This window comes from Callithrix jacchus, chromosome 1, assembly GCF_049354715.1.
Source record: "Callithrix jacchus isolate 240 chromosome 1, calJac240_pri, whole genome shotgun sequence".
NCBI classification, from domain to species: Eukaryota; Metazoa; Chordata; class Mammalia; order Primates; family Cebidae; genus Callithrix; species Callithrix jacchus.
The window spans coordinates 191,899,231-191,924,864 of record NC_133502.1 but is presented as its reverse complement, the minus strand read 5'-3'; the positions used below and the strand labels follow the sequence as shown (position 1 = coordinate 191,924,864).

The 25,634-nt window shown below is 42.5% G+C and overlaps 1 protein-coding gene across 5 annotated transcripts in view; it reads right to left on the bottom strand.

The window, feature by feature from the left end:
- Positions 1 to 25,211, bottom strand: part of EP300 (EP300 lysine acetyltransferase) — an 81,436-nt gene extending 56,225 nt beyond the window's left edge. For 4 of the 5 annotated variants that reach the window (XM_078334899.1, XM_078334902.1, XM_078334914.1 and 1 more), the window contains exons 1-2: positions 23,893 to 25,211; positions 621 to 1,255 (exon numbers count right to left, since the gene is read on the bottom strand). In XM_078334899.1, coding sequence (XP_078191025.1) covers positions 621 to 1,255; positions 23,893 to 23,986 — 729 coding nt within the window. In that variant the 5' untranslated portion in view covers positions 23,987 to 25,211. Of the gene's footprint in view, positions 1 to 620; positions 1,256 to 19,002; positions 19,149 to 23,892 lie in introns of those variants that run through there. The other variant, XM_078334909.1, reaches the window with a different exon arrangement.
- Positions 25,212 to 25,634: the final 423 nt, after the last annotated feature.

Below are 25,634 nucleotides of genomic sequence, written 5' to 3'. Positions count from 1 at the left end.
CAAACTGGTTTTTTTTTTTTTTGAGACAGAGTCTCACTCTGTCACCTAGGCTGGAGTAAGTGGCATGATCTCGGCTCACTGCAACCTCCGCCTCATGGGTTCAAGTGATTCTCCTGCCTCAGCCTCTCAAGTAGCTGGGACTACAGGCATGCACCACCACACCAGGCTAATTTTTGTATTTTTAGTAGAGATGGGGATTTACCATATTGGCCAGGCTGGTCTTAAACTCCTGACCTCATGATCCACCCACCTCGGCCTCTCCAAGTGCTGGGATTACAGGCATGAGCCACCGTGCCTGACCTCCAAACTGTATTTTTATAATGATGCTACTACAAGGCTAAACTGGACTTGGAAATGAGATTAAAAACATTCCAATGCTTGTGCCAGAGAGAAACGGCATTAGCCAGCGATCACTTGGAAATATGAAGTTATACAACATCAGTTGTAAAATACATGTTTTACTTAAATTTAATGTATGCACTTCTTAAAACTTAAGATAGCACAGTAAATTCCTGGCATGTAATATGTGGAAACTGCTTCACTATGTAAGGCAAACCCTCCCTCCATCATGGGAATACTCATGTGTGCCAAATGTGCACACAAATCAAAACTGTGCTTACCTTAAGAGGCTGCGGGCCTCTCAATCCTGTTTGTCCTCCCATCTGGGGAGAGCCCTGCTGAAGAGGCTCAGTCAGTAAGTTGCCAGCACTTCCCATGCTTGGGTTTGGGTACTGCATACTCTGTCGCCCTCGGCCTGCTCCAATTGAACCGTTCATGACTTGATTAGGCATTATCCCTTGTCCATTGCCTGCAGCCAACATTCCAGGATTCATGCCAGCATTCATCCCTGTGTTCATTCCCATGGCAGGCTGATTTACTGGACTGTTCATCATACCTGTTGACTGCGTAGGACCCTGATTTGGTCCACTAGTGCCCATTCCCATGTTGGGAGAAGTCAAGCCTGCCTGTGTCATTGGGCTTTTGACCATGCTATTTATCAAACCTAATCCAGGACTGTTCTGTTGGGCCTGGCTGGCCATGACTTGACCTGGGCCACCAACTCCCATATTGAGGTTAGGCGAACTACCAGATCGCAGCAATTCTGATAGCTGTTTATGTTTAGAAGCTGCATCTTGTACTATGCCAAGACTTGTCTGAAGCTGATTAATATCACCACCATTGGTTAGTCCCAACTCTGTAGAGTTGATTAATTCATCTGGTAAGTCGTGCTCCAAGTCAAAGAGAGAACCAAAATCTAAAAAGCAAAGGGAAAAGATAAAGGTCAAAGAATGACAAAACCAAAATAAAAAACTGCTCTATATTTTATTTCTTCATAAGCATTAAACATCATTTCCAAACCTCACTCCACATTTTTCTTTCTATTTATTTGAGACAGGGTTTTGATCTGTTGCCTAGGCTGGAATGTAGTGGCAGGTATCTTGGCTCATTGTAACCTCCATCCACAGATTTAAGTGATTCTCCCATCTCAGCCTCCCAAATAGCTATGACTACAGGTGTGTGCCACCACACATGGCTAAATTTTGTATTTTTAGTAGAGGCGCGGTTTGCCATGCTGACCTGGCTAGGCTTGAACTCCTGAGTTAAGCTATCTACCCATGCTGGCCCTCCAAAGTGCTGGAATTACAGGCTTGAGACACCACATGCACCCTTATATATTATTCATATTGTAGTTTTTTAGTTCATACTAAAACAATTTTATGTTACAGATTATTTAAATTGAGGAAATATTTGGTTATATCAACAGACTTAAACACTTAAGAACTATACCTAAAGTAAGACTGAAGGAAAGAAGAATTAAAAGTACAACCCCCCCACCCCATCAATGGATAAAGAAAATGTGGCACATATACACCATGGAATATTATGCAGCCATAAAAAAAAATGAGTTTATGTCCTTTGCAGGGACATGGATGAAGCTGGAAACCATCATTCTCGGCAAACTAACACAAGAACGGACAACCAAATACTGCATGTTCTCATAAGAGATTACAAGTTTTTTGGTTGGGCATGTTCTCACTCATAAGTGGGAGTTGAATAGTGAGAACACATGGGACACAGCGAAGGGTACATCACACACCAGAGCCTGTGGGAGAGTAGGGGGCTAGTGGAGGACAGCATTAGGAGACATAGCTAATGTAGATGACACATTGATGGGTGCAGCAAACCGCCATGGCACGTGTATACCTAGGTAACAAACCTGCATATTCTGCACATGGATCCCAGAACTTAAAGTATAATAAAAAAAGAAAAAAACCCAACATTCTAAATAATGTTACAGAATTAACATAGTAGTTGAAATGAAATTTTATTTTTAGTAAAAGAAAAATAATAATAAGTAGAACACCAATTATTACATGAGTTGCTAAAAGTTTATATTCACAGTCATGGAAAAAAGTAATGAAATTAAGCTGTATTAATATTCCCAAGTTCCTTAGAAGAACAGTCATAATAACTTGTCTATACACAAACTAAATTCAGGAAGGAAAGGAAAGATTTTAAATATTCTAATACATAAAGACAGACAACTGATACAAAAGACCTGTCATTTGTGGAACATTCAGTGTGTGCTCCAGTTAAGCAGAAGCTATTCATTATTTTTACCAAGTTCCTGTAAAGGGCGTCAAAGTAGGCCCTCAACAGGCTGAGTAAATTTACTTTCAACTTGAACTACAGAATACTTTTCCTTAAGCAAAACATAGCAGAACAGGGTAGAAAACCATGCCTCTGGCTCCTTCACCATACAAACCACCCCTATCAAATACAGAGTGCAAGACCAGCCCTGGTGGCTCACACCTGTAATCTAAGTACTTTGGGAGGCCAAGGCAGCAGAAATGCTTGAGCCCAGGCCAACACAGCAAGACTCTGTCTCTACAAATAATAAAGTCAGTTGAGTGTGGTAGTACTTGGCTATAGTCCTAGCTACTCAGGAGGCTAAGGTGGGAGAATTACTTGAGTCCAGGAATTTAAGGTTGTAGTGAGCTCTACTGCACAACTGCACTCCAGCCTGGGTGAAAGAACAAGATCCTGTCTCAAAAAAGAAGAAACAAACAAAACCGGTGATTATAAATTAATGCAGGGATAATCAACCTTGGCAATGTTAACATTTTGAGCTGTATAATTTTCTTTGCTGTAAGTGGAAGGAGATTGTCTTGTGCCCTCTAATACCATCAAGAGTCTCCTGGTCCTTATATATGCTAGTGGCACCCATTCCCCAATTGTGACAACCAAAAATGTCTCCAGACATCATCAAACATCCCCTGGGGAAACAAAATTACTCCTGATTGACCTATTGACAGTATTAACCTATTATAGAAATTATTTAAGTTTTCTTTCCTTTTAATTCTCTAAAGTAGTTTTCACATTAAACTGGGTGCTGGCACAGTGGTACACACCTATAGTCCCAGCTACTCAGAAGGCTGGGGCAAGAGGATAGCTTGAGCCCAGGAATTCATATCAAGTCTGGGCAACATAGTGAGATCCTGTCTACTAACAATAACAAAAAATCCACAGCTGTTATCGTCTTAAAAAATAATATAACCTGGCCTGGTACAGTGGCTCACCTATAATCCCAGCACTTTGGAAGGCCGAGGCAGGCGGATCACTTGAGACAGTTCAAGACCAGCCTGGCCAACTGGTGAAACCCTATCTGTACTAAAAATACAAAAAAAATTAGCTGGGCATGGTGGCATGTGCCTGTAATCCTAGCTATTCAGGAGGCTGAGGCAGGAGAATCGCTTGAACCTGCGAGGTGGAGGTTGCAGTGAACCGAGACTGCGCCACTGCACTCCATCCAGCCTGGGCGACAGAGTGAGACGCTGTATCAAAAAAAAAAAAAAAAAAAAAAATTGACAAAGCAATACTATTATCAACTTTGTACAAAAAAAAATTAAAATATACAAAATAAATACATTCCAGAGAAAATACTTAAACCTTAATAAAAAAATCATATAGGATGGAATGTCCCAGTTTGTCCAACAATTCCATAGCCTAAATTGGTTTGGGGGGGGCGGTGGGGATCCTGATTCAAACAACCCAACTATAAAAACACATTTTGAGGCCGGGTGCGGTAGCTCATGCCTGTAATCCCAGCACTTTGGGAGGCGGGTGGATCACAAGGTCAAGACATCTTGACCATCCTGGTCAACATGGTGAAACCCCATCTCTACTAAAAATACAAAAAATAAGCTGGGCATGGTGGCACGTGCCTGTAATCCCAACTACTCAGGAGGCTGAGGCAGGAGAATTGCCTGGATTCAGGAGGCGGAGGTTGCGGTGAGCCGAGATCGTGCCATTGCACTCCAGCCTGGGTAACAAGAGCCAAACTCCGTCTCAAAAAAAAAAAAACACATTTTGAAATGAGAGTAAGGGATCTTTAAATACAGACTGAGTAATGGGTGATATTAAAAAATTATTAACTTTATTGACTACAACAATGGCAAAATTTTTAAATAAATCCTTTTTACTGAGTGATGTACCTAAAATATTTCTGGTGAAACGACATGGTTAGGACTTGCTTTAAAATACTCCAGGGAAAAAAAAAAAAAAAGGGGGGGTGTTGGTGGCATATACTAATAAACTTGAAGCTGGATAATAAGCACAACGTATTTCTTATTAAAATATATATATTTTTTAATATATATTTCATTAAACTAAAATTTCCCATTTAAAAAAGTTTAAAAGAAAACAACATGGGAAGTCAGACTACTGTAATCCTACTACTACTAAAGAACATTAATCCTTGCTTTATTTTTCCATAAAAAAAGCATCATTATCTGAATTGTTTACAGGCATGTCCTACACCAAACTTTCAAGGAAAAGATAATTCAAGCTTATGAAAATACTTCTAAAAACTACAAGTAGCATTTTAAAAATGACAAAAGGCCAATATAAGAACAGGTCAATCTTCTTTACGGACACAGAAACAAGACTCTTTAAAAGAGAAAACCAAATTCATGTCTTAAAAATCATCATTCGCTGGGTGTGGTGGCTCACGCCTGTAATCCCAGCACTTTGGGAGGCTGAGGCAGGCAGATCACGAGGTCAGGGGTTCGAGACCAGCCTGGCCAACATGGTGAAACCCCATCTCTACTAAAAATACAAAAATTAGCCATGCGTGGTGGTGGGCACCTGTAATCCCAGCTACTTAGGAGGCTGAGGCAGGAGAATCGCTTGAAACCAGAAGGTGAAGGTGGCAGTGAGCCAAGACCACACCACTGTACTCCAGCCTGGGCAACACAATAAGACTCCATATTAAAAAAAAAAAAAAAAAAAATCATCATCCAGTTGGGATAATCCCAGGAACCTAGGGGACATGAGAACATCAGTAACTGTCACTCGCCATAATAACAAAGGATAAAGAAAACATAAGATTCATTTTGACTCTAAGAAAAGCACTGGATAAAATTCAATACCCAATCACAATATAACAACAAAACTTTCAGCCATCTAGAAACTGAAGGAAGCTTTATACTCATGAAGTTTCCTCCAAAACCTAAACTAAGAGCAAATCTGCATAATGAACCAACATTAAAACATTAAAAGTAATCTCTTCAGTATCAGAACAAGAAAAAAACTTCTTACTACTATTTCTATTCAACATTGTACTGGAGTTATCTACTTAGCTAGAGCAACAGTATAAGACAGATTACAAGTTTTTTGGCTGGATGTGGTGGCTCACGCCACGCCTGTAAGCCCAGCACTCTGGGAGACCAAGGCAGGTAGGTAACAAGGTCAGGAAGTTTGAGATCAACCTGGCCAACATGGTGAAACCCCAACTCTACTAAAAATACAAAAATTAGCCGGGTGGGGTGGCGGGCCTCTGTAATCCTAGATACTTTAGAGGCTGAGGCAGAAGAATAGCTTGAACCTGAGAGGCAGAGGTTGCAGTGAGCCTCGACAGAGCGAGACAACAACTCAAAAAAAAAAAAAAATTAGCTGTGTGGTGGCACACACCTGTAGTCCCAGCTACTTGGGAGGCTGAGGCAGGCAGGAGACTTGCTTGACCCTGGGAGGTAGAAGTTGTAGTGAACTGAGATCGCACCATCGCACTCCAGCCTGGGCAACAGGGTGAGACTCCTTTGCAAAAAAGAGCCGGGCACAGTGGCCCATACCAGTAATCTCGAAACTTTGGGAGGCCGACCAGCCTGGTCAAAATGGTGAAACCCCCTTTGTACTAAAAATACAAAATTAATTGGACATGTTGGCACATGCCTGTAATCATAGCTACTCAGGAGGCTGAGGCAGGAGAATTCGCTTGAACCCGGGAGGCGAACGTTGCAGTGAGCCAAGGTCCTGCTATTGCACTTCCACCTGGGCAACAAGACCAAAACTCTGTCTCAAAAAAAAAAGAAGCAAAACTTAACTGTCTACAGATAATATAACTGCTGACAGAGAAAATTCAAAGCAAACACATGTAACATCACACTGTGTCCCATGAATATATACAACTATTGTCAATTTTAAAGAAATACAAACAACTGGAAATTGTGAGAGGTTAGGAAGGTGATTTGTTTTTATTTATGGTATAACCAATCAAAGTCAATTTCTGCATGCCAGCAACAAACGGTTACAAATATTTTTTTAAACAATGTATAGCTTGGCATGGTAGCTCACACCTGTAATCCTAGCACTTTGGAAAGCTGAGATGGGTGGATTGCTGGAGGTCAGGAGTTCAAGACCAGCCTGGTCAATGTGGTAAAACCTGGTCTCTACTAAGAACACTAAAATTAGCTGGGCATGGTGGCGCACGCCTGCAGTCCCAGCTACTTGGAAGGCTGAGGCACGAGAATCACCTAAATCCAGGAAATGGAGGTTGCAGTGAGCAGAGATTGGGCCACTGCATTAGGCCTGGATGACAGGGTGAAATTCTTTTTTTTTTGAAAATGAGTATCACTCTTGTTGCCCAGGCTGGAGTGCAATGGTGCAGTCTTGGCTCACTGCTACCTCTGCCTCCCGGGTTCAAGTGATTCTCCTGCCTCAGCCTCCAGAGTAGCTGGGATCACAGGCATGCACCACCATGCCCGACTAATTTTGTATTTTTTAGTAGAGACAGGTTTTCTCCATGTTGCTCAGGCTGGTCTTGAACTCCTGATCTCAGGTGATCCGCCTGTCTCAGCTTCCCAAAGTGCTGGGATTACAGGCATGAGCCACTGTGCCCAGCCGTGAAATTTAGTCAAAAAAAAAAAAAAAAAAAAAAAAAGCAATGATTTATAACATAGGGAAAAACTGACAACATACAAAAAAGTGAAGGCTACTTAAATGGAGTATCTCAAAAACACCTAGACAGAAATCCTCAGTATTAAAAGACATTAATTCTCCCGGAGTACTGATCTATAGATTCAATGCAAATATCAATCAAACTTCTAAAGGTTTTTCAGGGAACTGGACAAGACGATTCTAAAGTATACACAAATCCCAAGGACCATTGGAATTGTGAAAAAATAAAAAGGAAAAGAAAGCCAGCAGGGTAGCTCATGCCTATAATCCTAGCACATTGGAAGGCCAAGGCGAGAAAGACCTCATCTCTACAAAAATAAATTTTTAAAACCTAGCTAGGTGTGCTGGCATGCACCTACTACTCACAGGGCTTGATTGAGGCTGCAGTGCACTATGATCCCACCACTGCACTCTAGCCTGAGTGAAAGTGAGGCCCTGTCGCAATAATTTAAAAAAAGGATGAACCAGGTACAGTGGCTCATGCCTGTAATCCCAGCACTTTGGGAAGATGAGGCGGGTGGATCACCTGAGGTCAGGAGTTGCAGACCAGCCTGGCCAACATGCTGAAACCCTGGCTCTACTAAAAATACAAAAATTAGCTGGGCATGATGGCAGTCTCCTGTAATTCCAGCTACTCAGGAGGTTGAAGCAGGAGAACTGCTTGAACCCAGGAGGCAGAGGTTATAGTGAGCCAAGATCACACCACTGCACTCCTGCCTGGGCAACAAGAGCGAGACTACAACTCAAAAAAGAAAAAGAAAAAGAAAAAAAAGCAGGAAATAACCTTGTTTCCACCTCTGCATAACAACAAAGTGCCTAATTCATGTTATTTGTGATTAAATGAGTGAATAAATGTAAAGTGTTTAGAACAGTACCTGGCACACACTAAACACTATAAACATGTTACCGACTGTTATTCAATAGACTGATTACACTATTAGGAGCTAGGCCAGCTTATAATGATGCCAGCATGCATTTATCTGGCACTTTCAATGTGTCAGGCATTTTTCCTGGCACCTCACATATTATTGTCATTAATCTCGATAACCTCCTAAGTCCATACTAGCCCATGTACAGAGTTCATGAAGCAGTAACCAGCTTTAGTAATACAGAAGTCTTTATTATTCTAGGGCCTACAGCGAGGGTTTTAATTTAATCTGTACTGAAGCCAAATCTATTGTAATTGATTGCTGTCTCATATTTTCTCCTCTTTTTTTGGAGACAGGGTCTTTCCTGCTCTCTTGCCCAGCCTGGAGTGGAGTGGGGAGGATCACAGTTCACTGCAGCCTCAACCTCCCAGCTCAAGCAGTCCTCCTTAGCCTCTCAAATAGACACACATCACAACACCTGACTAATATTTTTTAAATTTTATTGAGATGGGGTCTCACCATGTTGTCCAGGATGGCCTGAATCTCCTGGGCTCAAGCAAGCCTCCCACCTTGGCCTTCCAAAGTGCTGGGATTACACATGTGCCATGGCACCGGGCCAGCAAGTATTTTTTCTAGATAGTAAGGTGAGCTCTCAGATGTTTATCTACTTTTGCCCCCTTTATATTTAATTAAAAATTTATGAATCTGAAGTTTGTTCCATTACCATCTAACTATCCTGTAGCAAATATTGAAAAACAGTATCACAAATGAATACTGAAATGAATAAACTATCTCCAGTAAGACATTTCCTGCTTACAAAAGTGTCAACCAATCAAAATCACTAGGCTGCTTCTACCAGTAGTTTGTTCTTAAGTTCCTTTATGCCTTTAATGATGCTTCAGTACAAAAATGACTCTGAGTAAAGTATTTCTTCTGTTTCCCAAGGAGCAGTATTTTTTTTTAAGTTTCTTCATCTGAGTGTACATTCAGTCCAAACATGGTGGAGTAAAATGTGACTGACAGGACACATATAAATCTGATTTGAGAAGTTTAGCATAGGCTGGGTGCCGTGGCTAACACCTGTAATCCTAGCACTTTGGAAGGCCAAGGCAGAAGGGTTGCTTGAGTGCAGGAGTTCAAGACCATTAGCCTGGAATGTAGAAAGATCCCAGTCTCAACAACAACAACAAAACCCAAAAATTAGCCAGGCATGGTGGTGCACACCTGTAGTCCCAGCTACTTGAGAGGCTGAGATGGGAAGACTGCTTGAGCTCAGGAGGGTGTGGTTGCAGTGAGCCATGATCACACCACTGCACTCCAGACTGGGTGACAGAATGAGACCCTGCCTTGGGGAAAAAAAAAAAAAAAGAGAGAGGTTTAGCCTAATACATGATTTACCCAGTGGACCACGTATTAGAAATGTGACAATTTCAACCACCACCAAGTCTGGATTAAACACGGGGGAAACCAGTGTTGAGTCAAACTATCCTTTCATTATTACATACTGATTCTGTAGATCACTCTTGCTGTCCTCTATATTGCTTGTGGTCTGCTCCTTGAAATAGATTTAACCATATAATCCCTTATAAAATAAACTTGGCAGCCAGGCATACTGGATCACACCAGTAATCCCAGCACTTTGGGAGGCCAAGGTGAGTGGATCACCTGAGGTCGGGAGTTCGAGACCTGCCTGACCAACATGCAGAACCCCATCTCTACTTAAAAACAAACAAACACAGTATTAGCTGGGTGTGGTGGCGCATGCATGCCTCTAATTCCAGCTACTCGAGAGGCTAAGGTAGGAGAATCGCTTGAACCCAGGAGGCGGATAGTGAAGTGAGCTGAGATGGATCCATTGCACTCCAGCCTGGGTAACAAGAGTAACACTCTGTCTCAAAAATAAATAAATAAATAGTAAACTCGGCTCATTTAGTCTTTCCAAAAATCAAAGGATCAAAACAATTCCATGATATGTGAGAAACAAATGAAATATAATATATATAACTGCATAACCTTCAAAATTAGTACCATTAAAATCATAACCCTAAACACTGCACTGTCTACGAACATAATCAGACAAGTTTCTAGTTACTAAACTATGACATAAAATTTAATTTAAAATTAAAATAATTTGGCTCAAAATATAATTCTACTATATTAGTACCTCTCACATTTACACTTTTTTTTATTTAAAAGGGTCACATTATTTGTTGAATAAACACACTTACCTTTATATTTAAGGTAAAATGAAGTAAAATCAACTCAGTTCTTTTAAACTGTGTTCATTAAGTAAAATACCTTTATTAACTATTTTAAATCTAGTCAATTCTCAAATCCCACTTAGAAGACAGAATCTATCTTCTGTTCCTCCTCCCTTTAGCTGGCTTTCTCTGTAGCATTAAAATGCTTTTAGGGCTTGGCATGGTGGCTCATGCCTGTAATCCCAGCACTTTGGGAGGTGGAAGAAGGTGGATCACCTTAGATCAGGAGTTTGAGACCAACCTGGCCAACATGGTAAAATCGCATCTCTACTACAAATACAAAAATGAGCTGGCGTGGTGGTGCATGCCTGTAATCCGAGCTACTCAGGAGGCTGAGGCTCAATAATCACTTGAACCTGGAAGGCAGAGGTTGAAGCGAGCAGAGATCATGCCACTACACTCCAGCCTGCCCAACAGAGCGAGACTCCAGGTTAAAAAAAAAAAAAATTGTTTTAGGCCAGTGGGTGGCTCACACCTGAAATCTCAGCACTTTGGGAGGCCAAGGCAGGCGAACTGCTTGAGCCCAAGAGTTTGAGATGATCCTGGGCAACAGAGCAAGACCCTGTCTCTACAAAAAAAATTTAAAAATTAGCTAGGCTGCAGCTACAGGTTGAGGTTGGAGGATCATTTAGCCTGGGAGGTCGAGGCTACCGTGAGCCAAGATTGAGCCATTGCACTCCAAGCCAGAAGACAGAGTGAGACCTTGTCTCAAACAAACAATAAAAAATGCTTAATATTTTTAAAGAGTGGACAATACAATCTTTTATTTCTTTTATCTAATCCAGTGGTGAGTCCACAGGTTGAGCAGGAGCTAGACAGATAAAGAGTGGAACAACCTATGGTGGGGAAGAGTAAAAGCTCAGCCAGTTAGTTCAGCAATTGAAAGAGTGGGGAGAACAGAATGAGTGATGAGGTGAGAAGAGATCAGAACATTTCAGAGTCCCTAGTCCAGGTTACAGATTTGGGATTTTTAAAAAAACAAACAAACAAAAAGAATGGAGTTGAAAATCAAATCTACATAACATGAGTCATTCTAATTCTCATAATGGTTTGGCTAAACACTGAAACTACTGATCTTACAAAGATTTCTTGTTCTTATTGCTTTGGGACACTTCTACCCTTAAACTGGATGCTTAAAAAGCATGAATTTTACAACTATAGCTTTTTAAAACGAGAAAATTTTGTATATCTTACAAATTTATCAGGTTCAAACAACTGTCCCAACCTCTATTCAGTACTTCATTATAAAAGGTACTTTAACCCTCCATAGATGAAGCAGAATTATCTAATCATATAAAGAACCCAGCTACCAAGGAAATAAAGATGTACAAACATTTCAAACTACATAATTTAAAGAAACATTAAGAAAATTAAAATGAAATATCCATGCCGGAACGATAGGCAAGATTTCTAATACTTCAAAAAAAATCAGAAAAACCTGTACATTTTATACTAATTTGGATAAAAGACGATAATTACACACAATTACATAGCTACAAATGCTAGCAGCTGTTGAATTTTGAAATCCAATAGAGTGAAAGGGCAAAAGTGCAAGCAAATTTCAAAATATGTACTCTTAACACTGTCCTGCTATCATAACATCAAAAGGTATACCTTTACTTTGGGAAGAGACCATATTGAAGTTTATTCTTAAACCCCAACACAGTGGGCACGGGGGCTCACACCTGTAATCCTAGCAACTCTGGAAGCCAAGGCAGACAGATCATGAGGTCAGGAGCTCAAGACCAGCCTGGCTGATATGGTGAAACCCTGTCTCTACTAAAAATACAGAAATGAGCTGGAGGTGGAGTCGTGTGCCCATAGTCCCAGCTATTCAGGAGGCTAAGGCAGGAAAATCGCTTGAACCTGGGAGGTGGAGGAGGTTGCAGTGAGCCAAGACTATACCATTACACTCCAGCCTGGGTGATAGAGCAAGACTGCATCTTAAAAAAACAAAACAACCAAAGCATCTCTCTCTCTCTCTCACACACACACACACACACACACACACACACACACAAATTTTTTTTGAGATGGAGTTTTTTGCTCTTGTTGCCCAGGCTGGAGTGCAATGGCACAATCTCGGCTCACTGCAGCCTCCGCCTCCCACGTTCAAGCGATTCCCTTGCCTCAGCCTCCAGAGTAGGTGGGACTACAGGCACTAACCACCACGCCTGGCTAATTTTTGTATTTTTAGTAGAGACGGAGTTTCACCATGTTGGCCAGGCTAGTCTTGAATTCCTGACCTCAGGCAATTCGCCTGCCTTGGATCCCCAAAGTGCTGGGATTACAGGTGTAAGCCACCTTGCCCAGGCTTAAGTCTTGAATTTTAAACAGAAATGAAGTGCTTTAATTGATCAAGAATGTGACCTGGAGCTCTGTTTAGAAAGGCCAGATGCTATGGCTTACACCTGTAACACCAGCACTTTGGGAGGCAGAGGTGCACAGATGGCCTGAGGTCAGGAGTTCGAGACCAGCCTGGTGAACCTGGCAAAACCCTGTCTCTACTAAAAATACGAAAATTAGCCAGGTGTGGTGGAGTGTGCCTGTAATCTCAGCTACTTTTGAGGCTGAGGCAGGAGAATTGCTTGAACCCGGGAGGCAGAGGCTGCAGTGGGCCGGTATCATGCCACTGCACTCGGAAACAGCAAGACTCTGTGGCCAAAAAACAAAACAAAATAAAAACACAACTACCCAATGAGGACACTATTATTTATTAAAATCTCACCTTAAGAATCAACTCAAGGACGTGTTTTATAGTACACCAAAACTGTGTGCTAACTTAACTGTCACTGAACATTTCTTGATTTTGGGCAAACCTTGGTATTTGTTACAAGGAAACGCCTAAAGGGAATCCTAGATGGAGAAAATAACATACTACCTTTTAAAAACTAAAACAAACAAAAACCTGTATATCTGTAAACAACGGGGAGAGTGAATAGTATCCAGGTTGGTATCTGGTATATTTTTTACATTTATGACAACTGGTAACTCAAACATGGATCTTGAACAAAATAAACAATTCACTTTCTCAATTACAATTTACCAAAAACTTCCAAGGCAAATGACAAGCTCATTTCAAAAGAGGTAAATAACATACTCCTAGTCTTCCTGCCATTATTCTCCCTACCGCTGCTCTGTACAGTGTTACTAGAATTTCCTCAATGCTGTCACTCCGCTGGTCATAAAATTTTTATCCTGATGCTAAGATAAATGGCAAATTCCTTGGCATACTTATCTTTCCATAATGGGACCCCAACATCCTTTTCCATCTATCGCCCATGAAAAACCTACCACATAGCCTATATTCTAGCCACATCAGAACCATGCTCTTTAGCTCCATCTGAAAAACCCTTCCAACTTTCCCTACGCTACTTTAATTCCCTCCAAACCCTGTTCAAATAATACATGTTTTCCATGAAGAAAATTGTCAAAAACAAGCCCTATCCCCTGCCTTTATATAGACCATTTAAAAAAACCTTTAAAGCATAACTCATGGGAAAATTGTGTGGACATGTGTAACAACCCCACTGTATCTCTAAAGGCTTTAAGAGAAGGCACCTTAATTGTTTTTGTATTTCAAATGCCTAAGACTTGGTAGGTATTTAGTGTCTGTCGGCTGAAATAAGATAAAGGTACAGCAAATGAAAAGAGTGACTACTCAACTCAGAAGAACCACACAACTTCCAAATGCCCCAAATGTAACATCCCTACCCCCATCACACCTGCCCACCCACCTCACAAATACTATGATTTCAGATGCTGTGGCTCATGCCTGTAATCCCAGCACTTTTAGAGGCCGAAGGTGGTGTATCACGGAGGTCAGGAGTTCAAGACCAGCCTGACCAACATGGTGAAACCCTGTTTCTACCAAAAATACAAAAAATTAGCCAGGCATGGTGGTGCATGGCTGTAATCCCAGCTCTTCAGGAGGCTGGGGCAGGAGAATTGCCTGAACCTGGGTGGCAGAGGTTGCAGTTAGCCGAGATCGTGCCACTGTATTCCAGCCTGGACAACAGAGGGAGACTATCTCAAGAAAAAAAAAATACTATGCTTCCTATGTTTCCAAATTTCTTAAATCATTACCCAGCCAGGCACTGTGAATCACACCTGTAATCCCAGCACTTTGGGAGGCCAAGGCGGGTGTATCACTTGAGGCCTGGAGTTTGAGACCAGCCTGGCCAAAATGGTGAAACCCCCATCTCAACTGAAAGTACAAAAATCAGCTGGGTGTGGTGGTGCATGCCTGTAGTCCCAGCTACTTGGGAAGCCGAAGCGTAAGAATCGCTTGAACCTGGGAGGCAGAAGTTACAGGGAGTGAGCCAAGATCATGCCACTGCACTCCAGCCTGGGTGACTGAGAGACACTCTCATAAATAAATAAATAATTCGTCGCCCATCAAATTGCTCAAACTTTAAACCTGGGAATTATCCTTGATTTCTCCATCTCACTACCTAACTTGTAATCAATCACCAAGTTCTCTTGACCATCCATCTTCCCTCAAATCTTCCCACTTCTTTCCATCTTGAGTGCTTTCTAATCAATCACCAAGTTCTGTCAATCATCCATCTTCCTTCAAATCTTTCCAAGTCTTTCCATCTTCTGTGGCAAGAGTGGCTGGAACCCTAAAACAGCTGTTTCACTGGTCTCCCTGCCTCCCATTTTTCCCTGCTTCTTCCCAAACCATTTCTACTTTCACTGAGCTGCCTAAGGTACAATTCTGTCCTATCCATTAAATGGGTAAAATGTAAAGTCTAAATTCCTATAATACCTGCAGGATTGGCTCCTTGCTCACCTCTACAGTCCTGTTTTTTGCTTTCCCACCAGTTAGATAGTACTTATGGGTTCTCAGAACAGGGTATACTCAGGCCTCATACAATCTCCTTTCCAGCCTGGGCTCGTTTTTATTAATCCTATCTCTATCCTTGAGATCTCAAGATCAGAAACAATTCCTCAAAGACAGCCACCAGGGTCTGTAACTACTGGGTTAGGTCCTCCTGTTCCTCCCACTATACATGTACTTTACAAATACAATGCTGATCATACCAGATTTAATGAATGCTAGTCTTCTCCCCTTATCTATAAACTTCAGGAAGGAAAGAAGGAACAGTGTACTGAGGGTAAGTGCTTAGCATACAGAAAATGTTGGTCCAATACAGAATAACTACTGTTTTGTTAACTCTTCTAAGCCAGTATTCTTCAAATTATGGCCCACAAGCCAACAGTGGGTCATGAAATCAATATAGTAGGTTGCAACCAGTACTAAAAGAAAAAGCAACAGAAAATATCAGAGGACATTACAAGTAATAAGTGTATGTATTCTTTGTTCATTCTTTGAAACAGTCTCTAGTGCTACAAGTAAAAGGTAGTTCTTCCTTAATTGCGGCAAAAAAAAATTATTTGGAGCACTGCACTGCTTCTACTTTTCTTCTTCTTCCTTTATAAGAAAGTTTCTTGGAACCAGGTATAATGACTCATGTCTGTAATCCCAGCCACTGAGGAACCTGAAGCAGAAGGTTAACTTCAGCCTGGGCGACACAGGAAGACCCCCATTTCAAAAAAAGAAAATTAAGACCCAGGTGAGAAAATGAAAAATAGAAAAAAAATTATGCTTAATCGGTCAAGCATGGTGGCTCCTGACTGTAGCACTTTGGGAGGCCGAGGCAGGTGGATCACCTGAGGTCAGGAGTTTGAGACCAGCCTGACCAACATGGTGAAACCCTTTCTCTACTAAAAATACAAACATTAGCCAGGTATGCTGGCAGGTGCCTGTAATCCCAGCTACTTCGGAGGCTGAGGCAGGAGAACTGCTTTAACTTAGGAGCTGGAGTGAGGCGGGAGAACCACCTGAACCCAGGAGCTGGAGGTTGCAGTGAGCCAAGACTGTGCCACTGCACTCAAGCCTGGGAAACAGAATGAGACTCTGTCTCAAAAAAAGAAAGAAAGAAAGAAAGAAAAAAAAAATTATGCTTAACAGTTACACAGTTCTTTAGCAAGCCATTCTTATCTTGAACAAATTCTAACATGAACAATGTTTTCCATTTTCTCATTATGCCTTAAATATCTGCTGCTGCTTTTCATTTCAATTACTTACGTATACAAGACATCTTAGCGATTATACAGATAGATATAGATACAGGTGTCCCTTGGTATCTGCTGGGAATTAGTTTCAGAACCCACTCCACTGCAGACACCAAAATCTGAGGATACCCCAGTCCCTGATATAAAGGGGATACGTAGTATTTGCATATAACCTACACACATCCTCCCATATACTTTGAATTCTTTCTAGTATTTACAATACCTAATGTAGTGTAAATGCAACATATATAGCTGTTATTCTGTATTGTTTAGGGAATAATGACAGGTAAAAGTCTGCACATGTCCAGTACAGATGCAACCATGCATATTTTCCCCTAAATATTTTCAATCCGTGGTTGAATCCACAAACGTGGAACCCACAGATATGAAAGGCTAACTGTACTGTATTTTTCTATTTTAAGCTCTGTTCCCATATGCTTATGCTCCTAGAAAACCACCTTTGGATGGATGACATAAGGCTCATTCTAAGACTCGTCTATGAACATCATGCACTTGACTTTCTCTTTATCCATTCTATCTATAGAGTAGTTCATTCTTACCCTCTGTTTTGCTTTCTGCCATTTCAGATACTTGTGGTCCAAAAGTATTACAAAGAAAATTGCAGAAATAAACACTAATTTTTGTTTTGGTTTTAGAAACATAGTCTTGCTCTGTCACCCAGGCTGGAGTGTGCAGTGGTGTGATCATAGCTCACTGTAACTCCTGGGCTCAAGTGAGTCTCACACCTCAGCCTCCCAAGTAGCCAGGACTACAGATGCATGCCATCATAGGCTAATTTTTACAAATTTCTGTAGAGATGGTGGGGGTCTCACTACATTGCCTAGGCTGGTCTTGAATGCCTGGCCTCAAGCAATCCTCCTGCCTTAGTCTCCCAAAGTGCTAGGAGCTGAGTAGCCTGACAAAATCTCACCTGACCAGGTAGTGAATCTCCCCTTGGTCTAATGTATTCACCTGTATAAACTATCAGCCACTTCTCACTTAGTAGCCATCTCTATTATCAGATCGACTGTCAGACTGACCACGGGGTAGGGCACTGCTTGAGTTTTAAGAAATTCTTACTTTCCTTAATGACAGTCTCTAAGTGCAGGAGTAGCGATGACAGCAATTTGGATATGCCAAAGAGAAGCTGTAAATTGCTTAAAGGTGAAAGTTCTTGACTAATAAGGAATGAAAAAAATTGTACGCAAAAGTTGCAAAGATCAAATCTATCTGTGAAATTGTGAAGGAAAAAAATTAGTGAGTTTTTGCTGCTGCACCTCAAACTGCAAACATCACACCACAGTGCAAGACAAGTGATTAGTTAAGATGAAAAAGGCCATTAAATTTGTGTGTGGAAGACATGGACAGAAACGTGTTTTGACTGATGACAATTATGTTCACTACTATGCAGGGCTTCAGGTATCCACTGGAGATCTTGGAATGCATTCCCCAAAGATAAGGGAGGACTACTGTATGTTCACTAAAAAAAAAAAAAAAACAAAACCACCACCAAACTATCTACCACTGCTTTCCTGCTGGTTTATTTAGCAGTAAAGTTAAAAACAGTTAACAATGAACACATACTACACAGGAGCAAGCATAGCCCTAAGCATCTGATAAAGAGAATTCTCGTTTATTCCTAACCACAACCCTGTAAGATGGGTGAGGTGGGTTTCTGTCAGGTGGGTACCCACCTGACCCACTCTATAGGGCTGTGGTTAGGAATAAATGTGAAGACGTTGAGCCAGGTTAAATATTTGGCCCAAAGTTCCCAGTTAATAAATAGAAGTCTGGGATACGAACTCCAGCAGTCTGACTCCAATACTCATTCAGTAGTTTTAGTTTTACTTTCTCTCTTAACAAAATTACTCCTAATTGCTCTGGGGCATTTATAAAAAGGAATCTATATCTAAAAACAAATTATATCCAAAATGCTCAGAAGAGGCTTAACACCTCAATTAATATTCATCCTCTTAAGCTTTTCTGGGAAAGTGAGCAGTAATAAAAAACTTTGCATTAAAATTTCAGAATGAAACTACCATCTATTAAGTGGGAAAAAAAATCACCAGCAAAGTTCAATGTTAAAAAATTTTTAGACTTGGTATAATTTTTCTTTTGTCCATTAATTTTACTGCTTGCCTCACTTAAAAAAAAAATTCAACTTTAGAAATCTTGAAAAGAAAAAACCCTTAAATCTGGACAAACACAAAAGTAGCATCTTTTATTTTTCCATTAATTGCTGGGTATATGACTTGGCAGAATAACTCAAATTGTTTTTATAAATATACCAGAAAAAAGCATTTTACACTCCCACTTGTATCTGCAACATTCTTCCTACTCTTTTTTCTGTTTCCTACTTACCACTTAATGTCTCTACAAATACCGCTTTGCACTAATTTTTAACTGTTTCCATGTTTTTCCTTTCTATTAAATAAACTAAAGAGGAGACAGAAAAGCAAAGAAAAACACAAAATAATGCCAAAAGGCCACCAAGGCATAAGCCCTTTCCTCCCTTCCTATTATCCATTTACTGGACCTGCCAGTACAATTCCTACCTCTGCAATAGAAGATGAACTCCTGCTGGAATAAGGCGTCCATACTGTAAGGCACACAAGATTTACAACTTCAAAGTCACTTTATCTCAGTATCAACCAGAGACAACCTTCTTGAAGTCCTATAAATGAACTTAGAAGGCCTTAAGAATAAGTAATTGTCAGAAAAATTTAAGGCAGTTTAGTAAATGTTTTGCAATTTAACACTGAGGTCAGCAATGCCTCCCTAAATCAAAACCTGTATCTGAAAGACTCCAGAAGCAAACTCTCATGTAAACATTCATGCCAAAGTAAAATAAAATAAAACAGTATATCACAAGTTACAGAGCTGGAAAATAAATGGTCCTGACCAAAATGTTTTGATCAGGATGACAAATCACTAACACACAATGGCATTTTTAGAAAGTAGAGCTGACAGCCGGGCACGGTGGCTCACACCTGTAATCCCAGCGCTTTGGGAGGCTGAGGTGGGCAGATCACCTGAGGTCGGGAGTTCAAGACCAGCCTGACCATCAGAGTGAAACCCCGTCACTGCTAAAAAGACAAAATTAGCCAGGTGTGGTGGCACGTTTGTAATCGCAGCTACTCAGGAGGCTGAGGCAGGAGAATCCCTTGAACCCAGGAGGCAGAAGTTGCAGTGAGCCAAGATCATGCCATTGCACTCCAGCCTGGGCAACAAGAGTGAAACTCTGCCTCAAAAAAAAAGAAAAAAAAATTAGCCAGGTATGGTGGTGGGCGCCTGTAATCCCAGTTACTCAGAAGGCTGAAGCAGGATAATCACTTGAACCCAGGAGTTGGAGGTTAGAGTGAGCCAAGTCTTGCCACTGCGCTCCAGCCGGGGTATGAAGGGGTCGGGGGAAAGCTGGGCATGGTGGCTTACTCCTGTAATCCAAGCACTTTGGAGGCCAAGGCGGGTGGATCACCTCAGGTTGGGAGTTCAAGACCAGCCCAACCAACATGGTGAAACCCCGTCTTAAAAAAAAAAAGTTAAGAAGAGCGAAACTGTTTCAAAAAAGGAAAAAAAAAAAAGTAGAGCTGACACTTTAAAAAATCTTACCACGTCTCCACTGTGTACATTTATCTACTATCGAAAGGGAGGTATACTTTATACATTAACTGCTTTGTGTATTTCAAACGGAAAAAAAAAAACAAAATTACCACTTCTCCACTGTGTACATTATTCTACTGGTCAAAAAGCAGGTATACTTTACACACTACCTGCCGTGTGTCTTTGAATGGGGGAAAAGTCCAAAAAGCAAAAAAAAAGCACAAAACCCAGGGCCATAAAACTGTACCAAGACCAGAAGGATCTTTACCCTACTTAATTATATGTCATATCCTAAAATCCTATTTTTCCAGGTGCTCTTTAAGTGCATATGGCATTAAGCATTTACAAAGCAGTGACAAAACATCTTCACTGAGTAATGAAGACAAGAGATGACCCTCATCATTTCCATCACTCAGATGATCAGAAACAGCTTCACGAAATATTTCCAGGATCTGCCTAACACTAACTTTTCTAGTCTTTTGGTCAATAATTTTATAAAAAAATGTTTACGAGTGGCTTTTATAATTTTTTTTTTGAGGGAAGAGAGGTATAACAAAATGTCATTTCCCAAATGATTTATTTTACCCTAACCATACCAAATGAAATAAAAATTTTGATGGATTAAATGCAAATACGAAACAGGAACATAAAGGTGTAAACGCTACAAACAAGTCCTCTCTTCCCCATCCCAACATGTAAAAGTTGAGTTTAACTTAAGTTATTTGAATCAACCTGTAAATATTTTGGGAGAATATCTGAGTATTAAACAAATTCAGACATTGAGTCTTAAGTACTAATATGATCTTTAACACTTTAGCATATCATCCCATTGGATTCCAGTTTTCTTTCCTTTAAAGCTGACACTAGAACACCCTTAGTGGATATATTTACACCCTAAGATTTGGAAGCCTAAATCACTTTCTTAAAAAAAGTTTTTATGATCTAGAATTTTGGGCTTATTTTAACCAGTTCTAGATAAAAACCATAGTATCAAGGAATAATTTCCTTACACATTTATAAAATACCCAAGTGACAACTCAAAAGTCCAAAGTTACAAGTTTGAAATTTAAAGTTTTTGGCCAGGCGCGGTGGCTCAAGCCTGTAATCCCAGCACTTTGGATCAAGACCATCCTGGTCAACATGGTGAAACCCCATCTCTACTAAAAATACAAAAAATTAGCTGGGCATGGTGGTGCGTGCCTATAGTCCCAGCTACTCAGGAGGCTGAAACAGAATTGCTTGAACCCAGGAGGCGGAGGCTGCGGTGAGCCAAGATCGCACCATTGCACTGCAGCCTGGGTAACAAGAGCGAAACTCCGTCTCAAAAAAAAAAAAAAAAGTTTAAAGTTTTAAGAGGTGATGCGCCTCCAATAAAAGTTACCTGCAAACATATTACAAACTGCTGAGTGGAAAAAAAAGTAATAAATCAAGATATAATGGTAAACCTGGCCAGGCACGGTGGCTCATGCCTATAATCCCAGTACTATGGGGGGCGAGGCAGGTGAATCACTTGGGGGCAGGAGTTCGAGACCAGTGTGACCAATATGGTGAAACCTCCATCTCTACTAAAAATACAAAAAAATCAGCCAGGCATAGTGTCCTGTGCCTGCTGTCCATTGAAACCCCAGAAGCAGAGGCTGTAGTGAGGTCCTGCCACTGCACTCCAGCCTGGATGACAGAGTGAGACTCTGTCTTGGGAAAAAAAAATAATAAAAAAAAATATAATGGTACCCAACTTGAAGTAAGTTCACAGAGGAACACTATTTTCTTTATACTCATTTCTCCCCTCCCCCAAACCCAGACTGGTTACAATTAAAAACTGTACACCAAAGAATTCCTGGAGTAGAATCTTGATTTGGGGAGGGGGGGAAATCAACCCTCATTACAAAATTTATAAAAGTAAGACAAACTTTTAGTATTACCAATGAATTAATCAATCTCAATGTTGAGGGATTTTTTTAAAACTACAAAAGCCCACTTGATACATTTAGAACTTTTGTAATTATTCAAACATATTGCAAGTAGCAAAACAGACCAGATATGAAGAAAGCAGTAGCACACCTGAACATAAGCAGTTAAACAATACAGCTCCAAGATGAAGCCGCTCAAATCAGGACTCATCAAGGTAAAGTGTATTAAAAAGCTTCCCCTACTTTCCAAGTCTCTGGCTAACTCCAACGTAAACTCCATGACATTACACCAAAACTAAAATGCAAAAAGTACCACATTTCACAAACACTAAAGGAACACCACAAAAATCTACAGGTGAATAAGTGTGTAAAGATGATCTAAAAAATCCTTCTGAATGGCACTTTCGTAGGTGCAAAGGAATACAATGATGTGCGTCTATGTGCGTGAATTTTGAAGAAAAAAAACAGCTAAAAAATATCCTTGGAGACTACAGTACCTTCATAGAATAGGTACAGATCAAAGTACATGCATAATCAGTGTTACAAGCCTTAAATAGAGGAACTCTGCAAGATTCCTATTTCCCAATTGTTGCAGGTTAACTGAAATTCATTTTACATCTTTCTTATAAAAGCAACGAATTCAAAGCATTTGTTCCGTCTTTCCATATTCACTCTGAAATGAAGCCTACTTAGAAACATGTTCTCCAAGTTCTCTACAAACTCAAAGGGTACATTTAACTCCATTATGCACTCTCACTGGCAGATGGAAGGATGACGTTGAGCCTGTTCTCAGGGAGTTAAAGAGATGCTCCGTAGTAAAGGGGAACATCTTGTGGGCTGTCAGATGGCCAGCCATTCTTCATCTTCATTATTCCAGCAAAGAAAAGGTCCTCGCCCATCAGGATAACACCATTAAACTAACTGTAAGAAGAGAATGAAGGGGATGATGGAAGAAGTCTCCCTGAACTTCTCTGACAAAGGGGCTGGTCCACAACTGAATGAACTGAAGAATCCGGAAAGCTTTTAAATAAAAATCTTGATCTCCAAATGTGTTTAAAAGTGTAAAAAGACAAACACAAAAACACCAAAGCTAATGCACATTTTAAACTTTTGTATAATCAGTTCATGTTCGTAGTTCCTGACTGGAACTCTTTCAACTTCTAACGTTGATTTTCAGGTACATAACTCCACAAAATTGTTTATCTTTTTTCTTCCTCCTAAAATGATAAAGTGAATGCAAACTACAAAGAACATGACCCTGTTCTCACAACCTGAAAATCCAGAGTTTCAGACATTTTGGTCTCACACCAAAACTGGAAGATGTGAGATGAACTGCACTCCATATTGATTCTTACAGCAAATAAGAAAAAGCAGGGGGAAAAAGCTAAGAAGGGTAGGTAAGACAAAACAATTGTTAAACTTCGCTTCTAATCTGAAATCTTGGACCTCGCACACACAAAAATCAAGTTTTTACATCCTATTTAACAGAAAATATTCTGCAAAGGAGAGAAAATTTTGAAAAGGGTGGAAAGTAGAGAAAATAGAGTAAGTACAATGAGGAGAAAGGATTCGAAATTCTTCATTTACCAAGAACAAAAAAAATTAAAACTTAAATTGCATAGAAGCTCTTACTCATAAATGCACTGGCATTTCCCAAATTAAACTGCACGGGAGCAACAATACAGGCCATTTCTATACAGCACCCACTTACGAGCTCTAATTCCAGAACACACACCGATATGACACAGTGTTGCAACCAATGTATTAGGAGGCAAAGAAAATGGTTGGGCTACTGGACGTCTTCGATCAGCTCATTCAAATACCTTTAAAATTAATTAAGGGACAGGGAGAGAGGAAAAAAAAAAAATGGAATAAAGGAGCACCGAGTAGAAAAGATTAAGAGGAACGTGGAAGGCCGGGGCTGCCGAAACTAACCTGTGCCATCGCTGGCCGACGCCGAGAGGGCCGGAGATGAGAGTTTAGGCCGCTTGGCTGAAGGCGGCCCCGGTTCCACCACATTCTCGGCCATTTTTAATTCTTTCGGAGATACAGGCGAGGAAAACCAGAATCCTCAGGAAATCTCTTCGGCCCGGGGTCCCCGCCCCGCACCCAGGGGTGGGCTGGGGGGCTCCGACGGCACCCGAGGGGGTGGGGGAAGTTCCTTTTTCTCTTCGCCGGGTCGCAGTGGCTGGAGAGGGATGCGGACTCGATAGAAAAGGTAGGGGCAAGTGCTAGGGGCCGGGCCTGGGCCCAAGCCCGGAGGAGGGCACAGGAGCACAAATTCACCGAGCGCGTCTGCTGCGGCGAATTCCCGAGAACTCGCGGCTCTAGAGGCGCAGTCCCCGGCCCGCCACGGCCGGCCCCTGCCCAGCCGAGGTCTCTCGGAGCTCCGCCGCCGCCATCAGCCTCTTCCTCCTCGGCGCTGTCCTCCTCCTTCTCATCGCCACAAGGAGGCGGGGGCGAAAAGGGGGGAGAGGAGGAGGCGACGAGAGACACTCACCTCCTCCCGGTGCCCCCTCCCGGGCCTGCGCCCCCACCCTCCGAACCCTCCTCCTGCCGCTGCCGCCGCCGCACCGGCCCCTAATGGCCGCAGAGAGCTCAACCGAGCCGAGAGCCAGGCTGGCGCCGCCGCCTCACATCGCACGGCGGCCGGCGGAGGCGCGGCAAGAACGCCAGGCGCGGAGCTGGCCGGCCCAGAGGACCGAGGGGGCCGGGCCGAGCAGCGCCGCCCGCCCGCGCCGACGCCAAACCCACCGAGGAGGCCCCGCTCCGGCGGCGGCGCAGGCGGCCCCTCCTCGCGCCGCGCTTCTCTCCTTCGCCCTCCTCTCGCGCGGAAAATAAATAAATACGGCCGCCGCTACGGTCCCCTCCGCCGGCGGCCAGGTGCTGGGAGAGCCCGCCCCCCCGGGGCTCCGCTCGGGGCCGACCGCGACGGCGGGCGAAGGCGCCGCGGGGCGCGGGGTTATGTAATGGTCCCCCCTAGGCGTCGACGCCGGCCCCGCTCCCGGGCCGCGGTGGGGGTGTGTGCGGACGGGAGGGGGCTAGGGGTCGCCTCAACCCGTGCGCCCCAGGCCCCCTGCCACTGTCTCGGCCCCAGCCGCCTCTCTCCGTCCCGGATCCCCTCCGCACTCTCTGGCTCCCGCAGTTCGCACTCAGCTCGGCGTCCCGCTTGCCCACTCTCGCCCGCTCCCTCTCGCCTCTCTCCCCCCCAACCTAGCACACAAACAAGATGGCGGCTGTTGTTTCTTCCCTCTGCCGAATCCTCCTTACAGGCTAGCGGTAGCGGCGGCGGCCGGAAATGAGCCAAAGGAGGGGGGTGAAAAAGGGGAGGGGCCGGGCCTCCGAAGGGAGGCGGGGCCTAGGCCCGAGCCGCTCACACAATGGGGGAAGTGGCGCCGGGGGCGGGGCCGGTTCCAATCACGGGATCCGCCCTAGTCCCCAACGCGGTTAGCGCTTCCGCAAACTCCCCCGGCGACACCCTGTGGCTCCCTTTAAAGGGGAGGATTTTTAAGAGGGGAGAGGATTTTAAGGGGGGAGGGGTGGGGGCGGACTCAATCTATTTTCTGTCGGTCGATAGTTACGAGGGAAGGTTCCTGGCTTTGGTCTCTTGTAGGGGACCGGTGGGAACCTGGGCGACTGAGCCCGGGAGCTGCGCCGAGGAAGACGCCAAGTCGCCA